Here is a 16,069-nt window from a genome sequence, read left to right on the forward strand (position 1 = left end):
TAGTTTGGTAAGACAGACAGCAGTTGCCTATTACTCTGTCCTCCATCAGACATAATGAGAAGAGATATATGAAAAAATACAATTCAGATGCTGAAGAATGTATGAAAAATAAAGGATGGATAAAAAGTGGTTACTGACAAGCTCTGGCAAACTAAGTGTAAAATGTAGTCCCAACAAAGGAGCATACTTCCGAATGGAATACAAGTGTCGGCTAAGGTTCTCCGAAAAGACAATATCAGAATTTTGAATTGTTGGTTCCATTGAAGGTCCAGAACACTGAAAATTAAAAATAAATGAGAAAAAAAATTACTATTTGCCAACTGCTGTTATCTTAAGTACACGTGTTTTCAATTAGTTGCTAATAAATTACAAAAGATGTAATTGTAAGGAACAATTAAACCCTCAGAGGGACATTTGATATAAAAGCAGGAAGGACAGCCTCTAGATTCCCTCTTATGGCTCTCTTAGCTCAGAACTGGTCCTGCACTGTGCTGGGTGCTATGGCTTCCTGAGTACACGTCTCAGCACCTTCCCTGCAAGACTTATTGGAAGCAGCACTCAGAGCTCTGCCAGCTCACCCCTTTGTTTTCAGACTCCGTGAAGAGAAGCATCACAAGAGCTGCAGGAGGACTCTCAGCCAAAACCATTATCTCCAGCAGCACTATCTGGGGATGGGGGGAGTAGCAAAGAACGTCCAGAAATCTGCACAGAGTTGGGATTTTGCAACTCTGGCCTTTCTGAAAGAATATACTCTCTGCAAAACGCTTTCTCATATTGCTTCCCATTTGCTTCAGCAATGCCTAAAGCACTAACTTGTCCAAAAAGTTGTGTTTTTATTTTTCTTACTGAACACACCTTGAAAAAATTTAAATAAACGAAGCAAACCCAAATAATGGCATTCTCACACGTAACAGTTTTAGTTTTACAGTTTTTATGTCTCTTAAAGTCATAAAAATGAAAAGTTACCACAACAATTCCTCCAAGGTACTCAAAGGCACAGTGTGCTATGCAGCCATATTGCACAGTATACCCAAGAAATCGAAAGGTTTTTCCTAGGGCATTGCGAAACATGGTACAGCGCTACGTCGCTCAGCTGGTTCTCTAGTCTATAGTAAAACAGAAGAACATTGTTCATCTGACAGCAAGCAGTGTAGCATTCATAAAGCTATCTTTTGCATTTAGACAGTATGGTTAGAGGAACAGCAACTAAAACCAATCAGGTGCATGCGAAGAGGTGAAACACTATCTAGTTTTAATTTATTAATGCAGGCATTCCCGTGTGTACAACTGATCGCCCCTCCCCAGCAAATCAGCCAGATGCAGTTGAGTAGGAGCTGAAAGAAACAAAGGAACCACAAACAAAACAAAAAACACACAGCAAGGCTACAGAACTTAATGGGGAGGGAATGCTGACAATGGTCCGCTAACTCAGCTACTCAAATGGACTTCTTTTACTCAAATTTGCAGACAGGCTTACAGTCACTTGCCTATCATGAGAACATCCTCCCCTCTGCAGGCCTGTGGAGCCGAATGGATGCTGGGGAGCTGCAATCCCCACATTAAACACAGGCTATCCCTGCCTGCCAGCACTGCTGCAACCCACTTCAGCTCAGATGTGGCTGGGGCCTCGAGATGTTCATGAAATAACACTTGTGGGATTAATCACGTGAAGACAGCACAACTTAAGCCACTATTTTTCTTCAGTCACCAGCAAATAAGTGATTTAAGTATCTAAGTGCTGGAGCAACCTAAAACCCAACAGAGTGAGACTCTATCAATGACTACAACTGTCACGATAGGAAACCAAGAGGATAGCAAAGGAGTGAAGATGTCTCCAGCATTGCTCTCCCCACTTTCCAACTCATGAGCTCTCAAAGACTCTGCGGTGTGCATTTGGTATGAATATAATGTCCTAATCCATGAGTCAGGGGTTTCACCAGTCCTGGCATACAGATGGGGCACAAGGGGCTTTCTGAAATGCCTGGGCTTATCACATGGTTCTGGCAGTAGTGACAAATTCTTAGCTCCTAATAAGCTTCAGCTTCTAGCACTCCTCAGGAAAGTTACATGTAATTTCAAGTTAGGGCACACATACAATACAGATTATACAGTTTGAAACTAACAAGATTACTTCAGAGCTTCACAAAAAACAACAAAAAGCAGGAGGTTCCAAGCAATCATTAAACAACTGCTACTCTAGAAAATCATCAATATGGCATTGTTTAAAAACTATGCTCAATGGCTGAGTGGTTTTCCACATCACACAATTCATTTCACTACAAAGTCCTGTCAGCGGGCACCTCCGCCACATACTATGGCCATAAAGGACAATAAAACAAATGATTTAAGTCACAGCCCCCTTCAAAACTTACTGAATGTGCCATATGAGCATCCTTATCAGAGAATTATTGCCATAAAACCTGCTGTACTTACCTCCAGGTACTAACTACTACTTACACAGTAGGAAGCTGAAAACCTTACACTGAAATAAACATTGTTTTTTCTAATGAAAATAGATTATTTTTATTTTTATTTTTTAAATCGATGACACAAAGTTGCATGCATTTATCACACAGAATGCCATTCCCTTGTTTTTACAATAACTACAGAGCTTATCCCCCGCAGCAAATGTAATGCAAAACCTAATTACTGTTCTCTTCTGTTCCCTTCTCCTTACATGGTCTAGGTTTCCGTCATTTTGGGTTTTTTTTGTTTGTTTGTTTATAAAATTAATCACAGCTAGCAGGGTAGAAATCACTTGGAGCCTCATGAATGACATCCAAGAGATGGGAAAGGATTAGTTCGCAGTTGCTGCCAGTTATAGCGCCAGGTGGCTTTTTCTGCAGTGAAGGTGTTACCGATAATCCCATTACATTGGTACTAAATCTTGCAGACATCAAAATTATCACCAAGGTTCCTTTTCATCCCATCCTTTCCAAATGACTGGAAGTCGCTTCACCTGAAAGAAGTCAAATCCACATGCAGCTGCTGTTTTAGCAGCCAGCGGACTCCCTGAGAATGCCAATCGTGATCCAATTTCGCTGTGCTGGTGGCCCCCTATTCCCTGTCCAATAATACATCTGTTAAAAAATCCTACAGCTACAAATCAAGTTTAATCCTACCAGGGACCTCATGTTGGTCTTGTCTTCCAAAAAGGCAGCAGGTTTTACCATCTATCTCTGCTAGCGTCTAGGGAATACTCTTTAAATCCCAGCCCTACTTAGAAGAATAAGCTAAGGATCACAAAACATGACCTCAAAAACCCTGATATGACTATATTCTGACCCAGAGGCATTCATTCTAGGTGAAGATTAGAACTTTGCATAATAAGATTACACAGCAAGTGAATGATATCAAGGGACTATCCATATGCAGCCGCCTGGTTTTCTATAGACAGCCTGTGCTCTGCAATATGCAGCACAGACGAGGCAAAGCTTGGTCTTTCTAGCTGAAATAAAATAGATTCACATAAATTAGTTGGCCATTTCCAGATTCCTAAATCCCCTATTACATCTTTTATTGACAGCTCCTGTGAGGATAGCACAAATGTTATTCTCTTTGTATTCTTTGCTTTGGTAACAATCACGCTCCGAGTGAAATGCGGGTAGATTCTCTAGAAATTAACATCTTGTTTGCTGTGATCCTGGATTACAATTAACTGTGTACATAATAAAATTAGGAAGTCAATGAGCAGATTTGTCAGTTGCAGATAAGCAATGGCACAGGTTAGCATCTAGTGCCAAAACTTTCAGTATCAGAAAGCCAAACTCATAGCCAATGAAAATGTGGCCAAACAAATTAATGGACTTGTTATCAAGTGGATTTTTTTCGCTATAAAAAACACTTCCAGTCACCTTTGATTTATGCAATAGTAAGTTCTGAAGTTTCACAGAATATCTAGTGATAGTCATCATAGTATCATAGTATTGTGCGAGTTGGAAGGGACCTTAGAGATCATCGAGTTCAACTCCCGGGATTCGAGCCCTCTGTGTAGCAGAGCGGCACTTCTACCCCCTGCTCCACAGGGGGGATATCCCTGGTGTTGCAAACGGGAATTCTACCGCTGCACCACCGGGGCACACAAGTCGATCGGTCTTCACTCAGATACCTGAAACCCCATGACTGAATTCTCCCCTCTTAACCAGACATCTTTCTTTAACCAGACATCTTTAAAATGCAGCCCCAGAACTCACACCATGTTCTTCCTCAAAAGATACTCCAAGATTATTACTCACTTTTTAAAAAGTCCACAAACCCCAAAGCAGAAAGAACAGAAAGAACACACGAGGCAATTTAAATGCTTACGCTGGAGCTGACATTTAATATATCTATCTCTAAAACTTCTACATGAAATTAACTCAGTATGTGCTAGGAACATGAAAGGGGTTCATTGAGAAAGATTCTTCCTGTATCAGACAGGCAATGCAATCCTTGTATGCTATTCTGGAGGAGGAGATAGTTCCACATCACCTCCACTAGGCACTGACAGTTTGTCTCCAACAAACGCTCTGTCATCTACTGATCTCAAGCTGACAAGTAACATGGCTTGCAAACAGAAGTTCCCATAACGCAATCCTCTGGTGCTAATATTAACACAAAGTACATGTTAATTAACTACAGCAAAGAGCCCTGTTTTCACACTAGGCACTCAAAATTCATAACCATACAGAAAACAAAGCTCTCCATGGCTCACGTGCTGCATGCGCTTCCCAGTGCTGACACACCTTCCAAAAGGATGCAGGCATCTCTGCAAACACTACCCCAAGCAGTGAGTGGAAGAGTGGTAAATTATCTCCCCATGCACTAAGAAATTCAGAGGATGTTTATTTAAAACATCTGTCATTACAGACAAACAAGTAGCAGCAGCAAAAAGCCCTTCACGTAAAACAAAGCCATCTATTTACATACACCATCAACAAAAGCGTTTAGGAAGAGATATAAGTGTCTTCCTCTTAGCCTCACTGTTGGTTCCAGATTAGAATGTTATCTCTGAAGACTAATCAGCAAAGAGTGAATAAACCACAGTGGTTTATTATCACAGAAATGACACAGTATGAGATGTTAACATAAACACTGAATCAGAGAAGGTATTGTTAAACATTTGAAAAATGCAAAAGGAAAAGAAAAAAAAAAGACCAACTTTAGCATAAAACAGTAATAAATAAACTTAGTGTATTTCTTCATCAGTGCTTCCCAGTTACAAGCCGTACCTCCTACAGTAAAGTATCTGAACCTTGCATTAAAAAGCGTGAGAAAACAGGAGAAAGAGAACACATATTCAGACAAAACTAAGTAATTGCATTTTCAAGTTACCTGAAGAGAAAGCCAAACTGAGTGCTTGTCACTGCTATAACCATGCAAGATACTCGATGGCTTTTCCAAACTGCCTTTTAAGAAATTCTAAAGGCACAATGGCATCGACCACTTTTCATAATGCAAACTATATTGCATGGGAGTTCGCACAGTGCAAAATAAAGGACATTAATCAGCACTTTTTAACATTGTTGTAAAATTTCATATCGCTTCTGAGCCATTTTGTTTATAAAACACGCGTTCTGTAAGTTCTCCTGCACTTAGAGAGACAAATATAAGAAAAGTTCTGAGCATCAATAGATGAGTGCAATGATATTCAGTCTAAGTTAATCCCCAGACATCCAAATCCATGAATAAAAATTCATCAGTTTTAAATACACTGAGCCTATTAAGCAAGAACAAAAGCATATGCACAAAAGAGCTTTTAATATATTTCAAAGCCCACAAGAGCCGTGGTCTCATTAAAATTATAAATTACACAAACATGGAATGAAGATTCAAACTGCAGCGCAGCTAAGCAGATTACAGAAAACCCCGAGTTCCATATGATAACACACCATGGCCCTCCCAGATGGGGGCTTGGAACAAAAAGGCCATCACTGCAGCTAGGGAAAACCTCCTTGTGATCTCTGGTTTCTGTTCAGCAGATGACAGCCAAATAATATGTTGATTATTCTGTTTGTGCTGCTAAGCTTGTAAGATGGAATAAAAGCGATATGATCTACTGTGAACTCAATGCTAATGTGTTGCTCCACTCATAAATAATATACTGGGTTTATTCTGGAACTATCTTTTTATCTGAGTTCTGGGTTTAAAATGCATGAACTAAAACGAAAAGCCAGCATAAACTACTATTTAATTCGAAGGCTTAAAGTAAAGGGCACAGCTGACACAATGATAAGGAATCAAATGAGTAGAGGCTCCTTCCTCAAATGTAGTGGATGGTTCTAAGCCAAGGCACCGAGTGCCTGCGCAATGCTGAGCATGCTCCAGGCCCACCAACCGCACTGCCACAGGTAGCAAAGGGATTACCAAAAAAGGTCCATATGGCTCATTTTGCCACAGGTACCTCTGAGAAATCCACATTCCAAATGGGAATGCAAAAATCTGTATCAGAGATGGTCACACATCTCCTTGCCTGAAGTGCTTCTTAAAAACCATTTCTAAGTTTCTATGAAGCGAATAGATTTTATTCCACCTAAGCTTACGCATGAGGATTGTTCCAAAAGCGCACAGTTTGGCCTACCCTTCATAACACACTGTGTTTCTAAAAGGACAAGCAGCGCCTGCTCACACAGCTCCTTTCACAGTGCTGTGTGTGCGCTAAGATGACTGCAAATCTTCCTGCAGTTGTGCACTTTAGATCTTTAATAGAAGAAATTTTTGAGAGGGGACTTGATCCAGGTTTATAAATACCTGAGGTGTGGGAGCTATAGTGGCGAGGCTGGTCTCTTTTCAGTAGTGCGTGGGGACAGGACTAGGGGCAACGGGCTGAAACTCCAGCATAGGAAGTTCCGCACGAATGTGCGCAAGAACTTCTTTACAGTGAGGGTGACGGAGCACTGGAACAGGCTGCCCAGGGAGGTGGTGGAGTCTCCTTCTCTGGAGATATTCAAGACCCGCCTGGACGCCTACCTGTGCGACGTGGTGTAGGGAGCCTGCTTTGGCAGGGGGGTTGGACTCGATGATCTCTAGAGGTCCCTTCCAACCCCTATAATTCTGTGATTCTGTGATTCTGTGAAATGCTAAATATTTGGTAGGAAAAAAAAGAAAGCAAGAGCATAAAAGTATGAAGGCCAAAAGCTGCTTCACATTCCTTGGACCAAAGCAAGCACAGCTGATGAAGAGTGATGGTGGAAACATGCAGCTCAAGAAGCGTGCGACTGCTCTGGCAGAAACATAAAAACGTAATTAAAGGAAGCTCGGTTACAGTCCTTCATTTGACATGGGACACAGAGACAGCTCTAATTCTCAGGGAGAACACAAAGATGGGTACTGAGGGATCCTAGAAGCATATGCCATCAGTTTTAACACTAAAAGCTCAAGTGTTCTTTCCTCCTCAAAGGAGAACCCGTTGCAATGAAACAACAGAAACATACTATTTTTAACACAAAAACACAGAAGATCTTTGAATGAATAGGGAAGCATACTTTCACACTGGCAACCACAGTCTTCAATCCTTCCCATTTACAACACAGTACTGTGTATTACTTCATATCTTCATTCCAACAGTTATTCTATAGATACAGGAATGCTGCAGCAGTTGCAGTACTGTTACCTGTCTAGCTACATCTGACCCAAGTCAGCACATTACTGAGTTAGACACGAGCAGACCTTTGTGATTTGCAAATACTGAACAGAAGTAGCTTGTGTAGCCATCTCTGCTCCTGAGATGGGATTCTGGCAAGAGCCACAGCTTTGGCATGGATCCGGCAGCCTCCTAACGGGAGGTAGATGCAGTAACATCCATTGAGATAAAGAATAATGGAAGCCTGCTAAAGTAAGGCTTGCCTACAAAGAAGCCAGATGTCCAATGTTTTCCACTTTCTTCATCCCATTATTCCAGATTTGGAGCAATGTAACTTAAGCACCCAGTAGAGAGTCTGGCTGTTTGTATCTAAAGTGAGCTTTGCTGGACTGCATGCTTATGCTTTATACAACTTTGTAACTCATATCACATCGTCTCAATTTTCATTCTTGCCTACTAAAGTCAAAAACACCTATTTCCTTCACCTTGTTCTTCATGGCACAATTATTTACTACTCTAAACAACCTGAAGGCTCCCTTTGCCCCCTTTGTCACAGGACTAGGCTGTACTGGGCTGCACTGTGACAGACAGGCATCTCTCTGTTGAAAACCAAGCACAACTTCTATCTCTGCTCACAGCAGAGTCACCCAACTCGAGAGAATCCCATTTTACAGCAACATGTTGGTTCACCACACATCGCAGATAGTCACAACACTGTGAATCTAAAGGGAAGTCCACCAAATTCTGACTCATCTCACTCTCAGCAAAACCCAGAGGCCATATTCCTTCTTCGTCACACAACTATTAAGACTTATGATCCAGATTTTGTATGCTTTTAAACCCAGAAAGTACTGCAGAAATAGCTGTTGGAAGAGCACCGTTAGGTCTGGAATAAGGAATTCAGAACAGAATTGGGGCAGACCCCAAGCTTTGCCAAAGCACTCTGCAGGATTTGGGTTTTGCAGCATTGCAGGAGAGAGGGGAGAAATAAAGCTAAACCAGAAAAGATCACATTCGATGGAATCCCTCCATATAGGTGTGGACTAAACTTTGCCCGTATTCCAATACCTGCTGGTACTGCAGAGTATTAATAGAAACAACACAATTATTTGGAATAAAGCTCTTGAAGATGAAACCTGGCAGAAAACAGCACTCAAAATACACCAGTTCTTAAACCTTAAATACAATACCAGCATTAGGAAGACATGCTATAGCAACTCAGCATTACTTTCAGGTAAGATGTGAATTGACATTACGGTGGTCATCTCAGTAGCAACCTTTTTACGACCTGGATTTACCAAGCCATCATCTCCACCGCTCAGCATAGCACCAAATGTACCACTACAACTCACGTGCCCTAATGTATGTACTTCCAGTTTAAAAGACGTCCCCCCTCTGACACAGGTTCAGACTCTTATCACAGTTGTTCAGTATAAACAAACCCACACGGCAGCATTTAGGTAACATTTGGGTGTTTTTTCTGAAGAAAACCACATCATATTATAATATCCACACAATTAGTATGTCTCAAACTCTCCCAGCTAATCCTCACACTTTCCATGGAACAATTAGATAAGTTGTTTCTAAGCTTTTTTCACTCTTGAGAAAAGCCCAGCCTTTCAGTGTCACAACTTCCAGGATTAAACATTCTTTCCAGTTGTTGGCTCAGGGCCTGAAGAGCCTGCACTTTCAAACTTCTCCCATTCTAACCAGTTCAAAGATCAGGAAAATGAAGCCATCTTCTTTGCAGCTGTAATCCACGACCCATGCTGTTAGGTACTTAAGAACATCCCAGAAGCAAACTACCTTGTTTCAGCCCACAGCGGGACCCTGCGGGGTGTGGGGTCACATGACTGCTGCCCTCCACAGTCAGCTGACTGAGAGCTAATCTGGTTTGGTGGTGATAATGCGGGATCCAAGCCTAAAGTGGTGCATTCCAGGGCTGGGAGGGAAGCTGCTTTGCCATACAGCAGCAAAAGCTAATAAGATTATGAGTCAGAATGGCCATCGAGATACAGTTCAGTGGGATTCTATCCCAGACAATTCCCAACAAGTGTTCAGGAAACAATTGTTTTCCTGAGGGAATCCACTCAAAGTCCCTCAAACTCAACTTAAAATCTGCATTTGGCATAGGCTGAATTGGATCAGTAAGTTTACAAGGAAAAGAGAGCTAGGACATGCAGTTTAAACTAGCATCAACATTTTGCTAAGGCCCACAGTATTATATAAGAAGTTGATTACTCTGTGGTTTAGGACACACTGAGATCTTAATTAAGTTTCAAAGTCTATCACAGAGAGCTGAGTATGAAATCAGTGCACAACCATCACTTAGTTCATCACCCTGAGGAGATAGTTTGGACCATCTGCAATCATCTCCATGTTCTTTGCTTCTCTGCATCTCAACTGCATCCATACTGCAGGAATAACAGAACTCATCTACCCACTTGGATACCCAGTATACCTAAGGACAAGTTCCTTCACACAACGTTTCTTCCTGATCCTAGTGGGATCCTTCCCAATGGGTTGAAATTCATCTCCTGGGAAGGGGATGTGTGACCATAAGCAAACTTTCAGTGTAGTTCAAGGAGAGCAAACAAGTTAGCATTACTCCTGAAAACAAAGCACCGCTGACTTAAAAATTAAGACGAGTCCACATAATCACTTCCTTCTCTACTCAAAGATGTTGTAAGTGGTGTCTCCATAAGCATGTTTTCATTTGTAGAGCTTCACTGTATTAAATACTCAGTTTTTTATGATAGAACCCTTCAAAGACAGATTCTTTCTACCTGCTCTCTCAAACAGTAAGACTGTATCCATTACATTAAAACGTGACAGAGAAGAAGCCAACAGCACAGACAGAACTACTGCAATTATTTCTGAAACTCGGTTCTTATATCAGAGAATTATTCCTACTCCTCTGCAGTTTTGGAGTAAAACCTGAAACAGTCTCTCCTAGCGCAAGGAACAACATTAAGACTTTTTCCTCTATGTCTGAGAGGATATTAGCTCACAAAATTCATCCCTTGATGTTAAAATCCATAAAATTCTGAAATAACTTATCTCCACAGTGGGAGCTGAATCAACAGTTCATAGGTAGCACAAAAGGAAGGTTCGATGCCCCTCTCCCCACTCTGTGTTAATACCTTTTTCCTACTGCATATACTCAACAGGATAACACAAAGTTGACTTACAAAGGCTCCAAAGCAGTTGAATGAGCTCAGTCAGCTCTGGAAAGGATCTGACAAGCACTAAAGTGTACTGGACTCGATCAGTGGAAGTAGAGAAACAGAAGGAAACAAGACTTTCACTTTTAGATTTTCAGTATCTTTGGCTAAAGTTAAATGCATCTAATGCAAGAAATTCTACACACGGTAGAATGATAGCACATTGCACTGCCAGTTGCAAGGTGCCTGCAGAGCTCAGGTTCTCAACCTGACAATTATTTAGCCTCTATTTTTTAATTGCCCTGTAGGGAAATAAGAAAAACAAAGGAGCAGAACAATTACCAGTAACAGAAAGAGACCGAAGAAGAGAGGGTTCCACACCGCAGGTACAGACCGAAGAGGAGAGGGTCCCGGGTCCCACACCGCAGGTACATTCATACCTGCTCTGAAACTTAATACTACCTGTATTAATACACTTTATTTGAAAGTAGGTGAAGAAACGTTGTGTACCATTGAAGCAGCAAAAGGAAATGTATTGCTCTGAGTAGGGTGAAGGAAAGAGGTGGGAACACCGTTCCAGGTTTGCACAAAAGACAGGTCACCGTACAGGACAACGTTTAACAGCTGCATTTGCTTCTTGCCATTTGTGCTGGGCGAAGTTGGAAACTGTTCACTATCCCATCTCTCCCCACTTGGCAGCAAATACAAACATCCACAAGACCCACCGCTGTCACACGGCCACTTCCACAGGCTCATTCCCAGCAACACAACACGGACTGCGGGCTGACAGAATAACCATAAAGCAGCTTCTCATCGACACACAAAAAAAAAAAAAAAAAAAAAAAAAAAAAACCACTTTAATTTCTTTGCGCAAAACAGCGAAGGGAACGTTACACTCTGGCGGGGTTCCACCCGCTCACACACACACACAGGTCAGGCCGCACCGCGCTCCGGACCCCACCGTCGCCCAAGGCGACCGAGTACGGCCGGGCGGAACGATGAGCACCCCCGCCCGCTCTCCCTCCCTCAATGCCGACTCCGCGAATGCCGGCCCCGCCAAGCCCAGCCCGCTACTCCCGCCGCACTCACCTACGTCCCGCTGCCGGGCCTGCCCCGACACTGCCGCTCGCCACGTGCCAACAAGGCAGGCTCCCATTGGGCATCGCGCTGCCCGCGGCCGACGGGCGGAGAGGCCCGGCGGTTCCCGCCTCCTGTCAGGCGCCGGCGAGCCGAGATGATGGCGGCGGGCGGCGGGGCGGCGCGGGGTGGAGGGGCCGCCACCACCGGCACCAGCTTCCGGCGCTCAGGCGGCAGCCGCCTGGCCGCCGTGCCCGGCACTCGGCCCGCCCTCCGCCACGGGCAGCTGCTGCTCTCCTGCGGGGTCCCCTCCCTGGACTGTGTGCTAGGTTGGTGGAGCGGGACCCGGCGCCGCCGGCCTTGTGGGCTCCCGCGGCCGGGGAGGGCCCTGCCCGCAGCCCCCGGGCCGGGCGGTGTGGGGATCGGGGCGAGGGGAGCGCGAGGCCGGCCTGTCCTGTTAGGCTGCCGGCTCGGGGCGGAAGCTCTGGTTCGGAACGGAGGTCGAGAGCGTGGTGCCGCGGGCTGGGGCACAGACCAGCAGCGCTTCATTGAGCTGGGAGCTGATTTCAGGTTGGGTACGGGGAAGAACTTCTCAGAAAGAGTGAGCACACATAGGAACAGGCTGCCCGGGCCGGGTGGGTGACTGTCCCTGCAGGGCTTCCAGAGCCGTGGGGATGTGGCACCTGGTGGGGATGGCTGGGGGAGGCCTGGCGGCAGCTTTGCTCTTTATACCTGAACGAATGCATGGAAATGGCAATGTGTTTCCTTTCTAAGGACCATCTGTATGAGTAGTGATGCATACAATCATCGTTCTGTAAAAAAAAGACACTGCAACACAGGTATCCTAAGGACAAGCATGCTTGTGTTTGCTTCTATATGTTTATTGGTTTACATTCTGCAGAAAACACCTGCATTTCCTTCAAGTAGTGGTATATTTGCAGAGTAAGCTCATCCTCTTTAAGAGACATCTATTTCATTCAGTGTGTGTGTGTGACACCCTTTGGTCACATAACCATGCTGGTACAGGCTGCCCAGAGAAGCTGTGCAAGCCCCATACCCAGAGGTATTCAAGGCCTGGCTGGATGGGACCCTAGGCTGCCTGAGCAAGCGCTTGATCTGGCAACTGGCACCCCTCCCTGCATCAGGGGCAATAGAACTAAATGATCTTTGAGGTCTCTTCCAACCCAAGCCATTCTATGATTCTAAGATGTATGCTATTTCAGTTGTTCCTGTTTCATGTTGTTATTAGCTGTTTCATGGCATAGGTAGGAAGCAGTGGACAGCTCTCTTCAATAACAGGCCCCAAAGTCTCAGAGCACTTTCTAATGCTTTCTTATGGACACTGGAGTAACATTTTCCAGCAAACCCAGTATCCCTTCTCAAATACCTCTTCATTCTCTTGCAGATATTCAGTCATTTCCCAACCTAACAGGTTTTGAATTTGAACATCAAGAATGTTCTTAAGTCCTAGGAATGGACATTTTTTAGAATACCAGCAAAGAAAAGTTAAAATAACACATAGAAAGAATTACAAGTTCACAGCAATTTCCTTGGTGTGCTTGAAGACTGTAACTGTTCTGAGTATTTCCTGTATGTTCCTGCTACGTTTTCCTGCCCTGTTTTTGTTTTTGTCTGATTTAGTATTATTGCTTCCTAAAATACAAACGTGTAACCATAGTAACTGCAAGAGTTTTATGTCATACTACATACGGTCTTCTACCCTGAGTTTGCCTTTTGCATCCAGGGTGTACGCACTTGTGTCATTGCTCTGGCTTCTGGGAGACACCACAAGCGATGGGTTGCAAAGACAGCTTGCCAGAACTTTGCATTGGCGTATTGTCTGACAGTCTGTCTTGTACAAAGTATTTTAAAACAGCAGGGACGCTACTTCTGTGATGCCTACAACAGAGCTATAGATAACCAGGACTTTAAGACATTATTGCCATGAGGTAATAACTTTGCTTATGGCTATTTTGATCATCTTTTCTCTGTGGTCTGGTAAGATCTCATAGTTTTGAGCTGTTTCTTTCCACGTGCTTTATAGACTGTACTAGTTTTAAACAGCTGTTGGTAGCACTGCATGTGTTCTGTCTCCCTGAAGAACTGAAAGCAGTGCATATTGAAAGCATACTTCCTATCAACCATCTGCATGGCTACTGATTTGGGAATTTTTTCCTTTCCTGTTATAGTAGAACTTTCAGGTTCGTAAAAATCGGTGAATTAGAGCATGGGAACTTCATTTTCATACTCACGTGTTTGGTTTAGGTATCTAAGAAATGTTTATGTACTTAATGAGTTTACAGAACTACTGAAGAATTTTTACATAGGTGTTAAGAAAAATTCTTCACCATGAAGGCGATGAGGCACGGCTTGTCCACAGAGGCTGTGGATGCTCCATCCCTAGAGGCATTCAAGGCCAGGCTGTGTGGGCCCTTGGCAGCTTAAGCTGGTGGGGGGCACCCAGCCCATAGCAAGTGATTTGAACTGGATGGGCTTCAAGGTTCCTTCAAACCCAAGCCATGCCATGATTCTATGATCTTGGTTTAAATTACTCGTGACGCACCAAGATCCAACTATGAAATTTTAAGTTCACTGAATGTTTGCACTGCGATGTGCCGCTGTAGCATCATGACATGGGAAATCCTTCTGGTGTGATATTCTGTATAATTGTACTGCATTCTAAGTCATCTGATGGCTTTTATAAGAGTCTTCATAGAAGCGTAGTCACTTAGTGGCATTAAGGAGTGAGCAATTAGTTCCCGTAAATCAGTGATGAATGCAGAATCCATTGGCTCTTGATCAAAACAAAGGCTGCTATAGTTAGTCCTTTGGCAACTGTTTGGTCTTTGCGAGAGAAATTTGCTTTACTCTTTCTCGTGGGTGTAGATCAACTTCAGAGGTGCTCCAGATATTTGTAGTCCTGCCAGCAGAGCTAAAGGCAAAGAAATCCATCCAATCCCTACTGGAAATCAATTTCAAATGAAGCTTAATGAGCACTTGAATTGATAGACTGAATTACCTTGTTCACAAGGGTCCATCTTCAGAGTCCAGAATTGACTTCTTATATGGCAAGCGTTGGTTGGTACGCTGATGTGATTCAGTTCGCTCTTATCTTGCTTGCAAAGCAGGAAGTAATTAAGACGTCATAGTGCAGTTCCCTTCAAATAAAGCACTGTGATTGACTGGTTATGTATGACCATCCCAATGCTTCTTAGGTAAAATATTTGTAGTCTGTCTTCAAGTTATTTCACTATATTCTCTCTTGGGATTCAGAATGTAAAATTGTTTACTTTTCAGATAAAGCAAAATATGAGTTCATCTTTCCCCTTATTAAAATTCCCTCGAGACAGCCATTTGAACCACTGTTACTTAATTGTACCTGTGTTCTTTTTGAGAAGCAAATAAAAGTAAGAGCAAGAATTCATAGATAGTTTTTTTTTTCTATTGAGATTGATGGGATAAGAAACCTTGTATCAAAACACAGTGAATGTATTCATTTCTGTTCCTTATTCACTCAGTCATCTGCGATTGGAACAAGAGCATTGATTGCAATTATCTAAGCAACAAGAAAAAACATAGTAGCTCCCATCGTAAATTGGTCAAAATTTACTTTGAAACAAACATTTCAATCAGCTGCATTCACGGAGTGGTTGCTGTGTCCAAGGCATTCTAAAAGAGATGTTAATTGTGTGCTGCTCAGGTTTGTGTTGCAGTGTTAATGAAGCATCGGCCCAGCTCTTAATGGGTGGAACCCTCCCTGCCTTATTGCTAGGTCTGCTGGCTGTAGTGTGATAAATACTAGTGGAGTCAGGATTTTGCCTGGACGACTTAAGTGAGAAGTTGTGAGCATCTCAGTAGGCCTCAATGCAGATGTGGTTCAGGGTGCAAAACAATATTACCTGGTAGTGATTAATATGGGTTTCATATGGAGAGTATTTTGTTACTTGAGTCATCCACTGGCTGAGCATAAATCATTATTGTGGTACTTGAGTATAGTTGTGCAGAGCTGTGCAGGATCTTTATACGACTAAGATGATAATACAGTATATTGTGAAAGTAATTGTAATGTGTAATATATAATTACATGTAATGTATAATTATTTCATAATAGAGAATTGTAGGAAGTATTGCAAAGGTAATTAAAATGTTGTTCACTTTTATATTTTTAAATTCCCCGTTATCACCTTTCTTTGACTTATAAACTAAGAAAACTAAATTGTTCTCTAACATAGTATTAAAATGTAGTCTTACTTTATTCTTCATTTTG

At 42.8% G+C, this 16,069-nt stretch overlaps 2 protein-coding genes across 9 annotated transcripts in view; one reads left to right on the forward strand and one right to left on the reverse strand.

Annotated features, from left to right (window-relative positions):
* IMMP1L (inner mitochondrial membrane peptidase subunit 1) overlaps positions 1-11,950 on the reverse strand; it is a 46,619-nt gene extending 34,669 nt beyond the window's left edge. For 7 of the 8 annotated variants that reach the window (XR_011903883.1, XR_011903881.1, XR_011903884.1 and 4 more), the window contains exons 1-3: positions 11,815-11,950; positions 967-1,106; positions 188-276 (exon numbers count right to left, since the gene is read on the reverse strand). Coding sequence is in view for 3 of the 8 variants with exons in the window: in XM_072339205.1 (XP_072195306.1) it covers positions 188-276; positions 967-1,071 (194 nt within the window). In the remaining 5 variants the exon portion in view is untranslated. Of the gene's footprint in view, positions 1-187; positions 277-966; positions 1,107-11,450; positions 11,532-11,814 lie in introns of all 8 variants that reach the window. The other variant, XM_072339206.1, reaches the window with a different exon arrangement.
* ELP4 (elongator acetyltransferase complex subunit 4) overlaps positions 11,821-16,069 on the forward strand; it is a 118,896-nt gene continuing 114,647 nt past the window's right edge. The window contains exon 1 of the mRNA XM_072339201.1: positions 11,821-12,131. Within this exon, the coding sequence (XP_072195302.1) occupies positions 11,960-12,131 (172 nt within the window). The 5' untranslated portion in view covers positions 11,821-11,959. The remainder of the gene's footprint in view (positions 12,132-16,069) is intronic.

The sequence above is a fragment of the Excalfactoria chinensis genome, chromosome 5 (genome assembly GCF_039878825.1).
Source record: "Excalfactoria chinensis isolate bCotChi1 chromosome 5, bCotChi1.hap2, whole genome shotgun sequence".
Lineage (NCBI taxonomy): Eukaryota > Metazoa > Chordata > Aves > Galliformes > Phasianidae > Excalfactoria > Excalfactoria chinensis.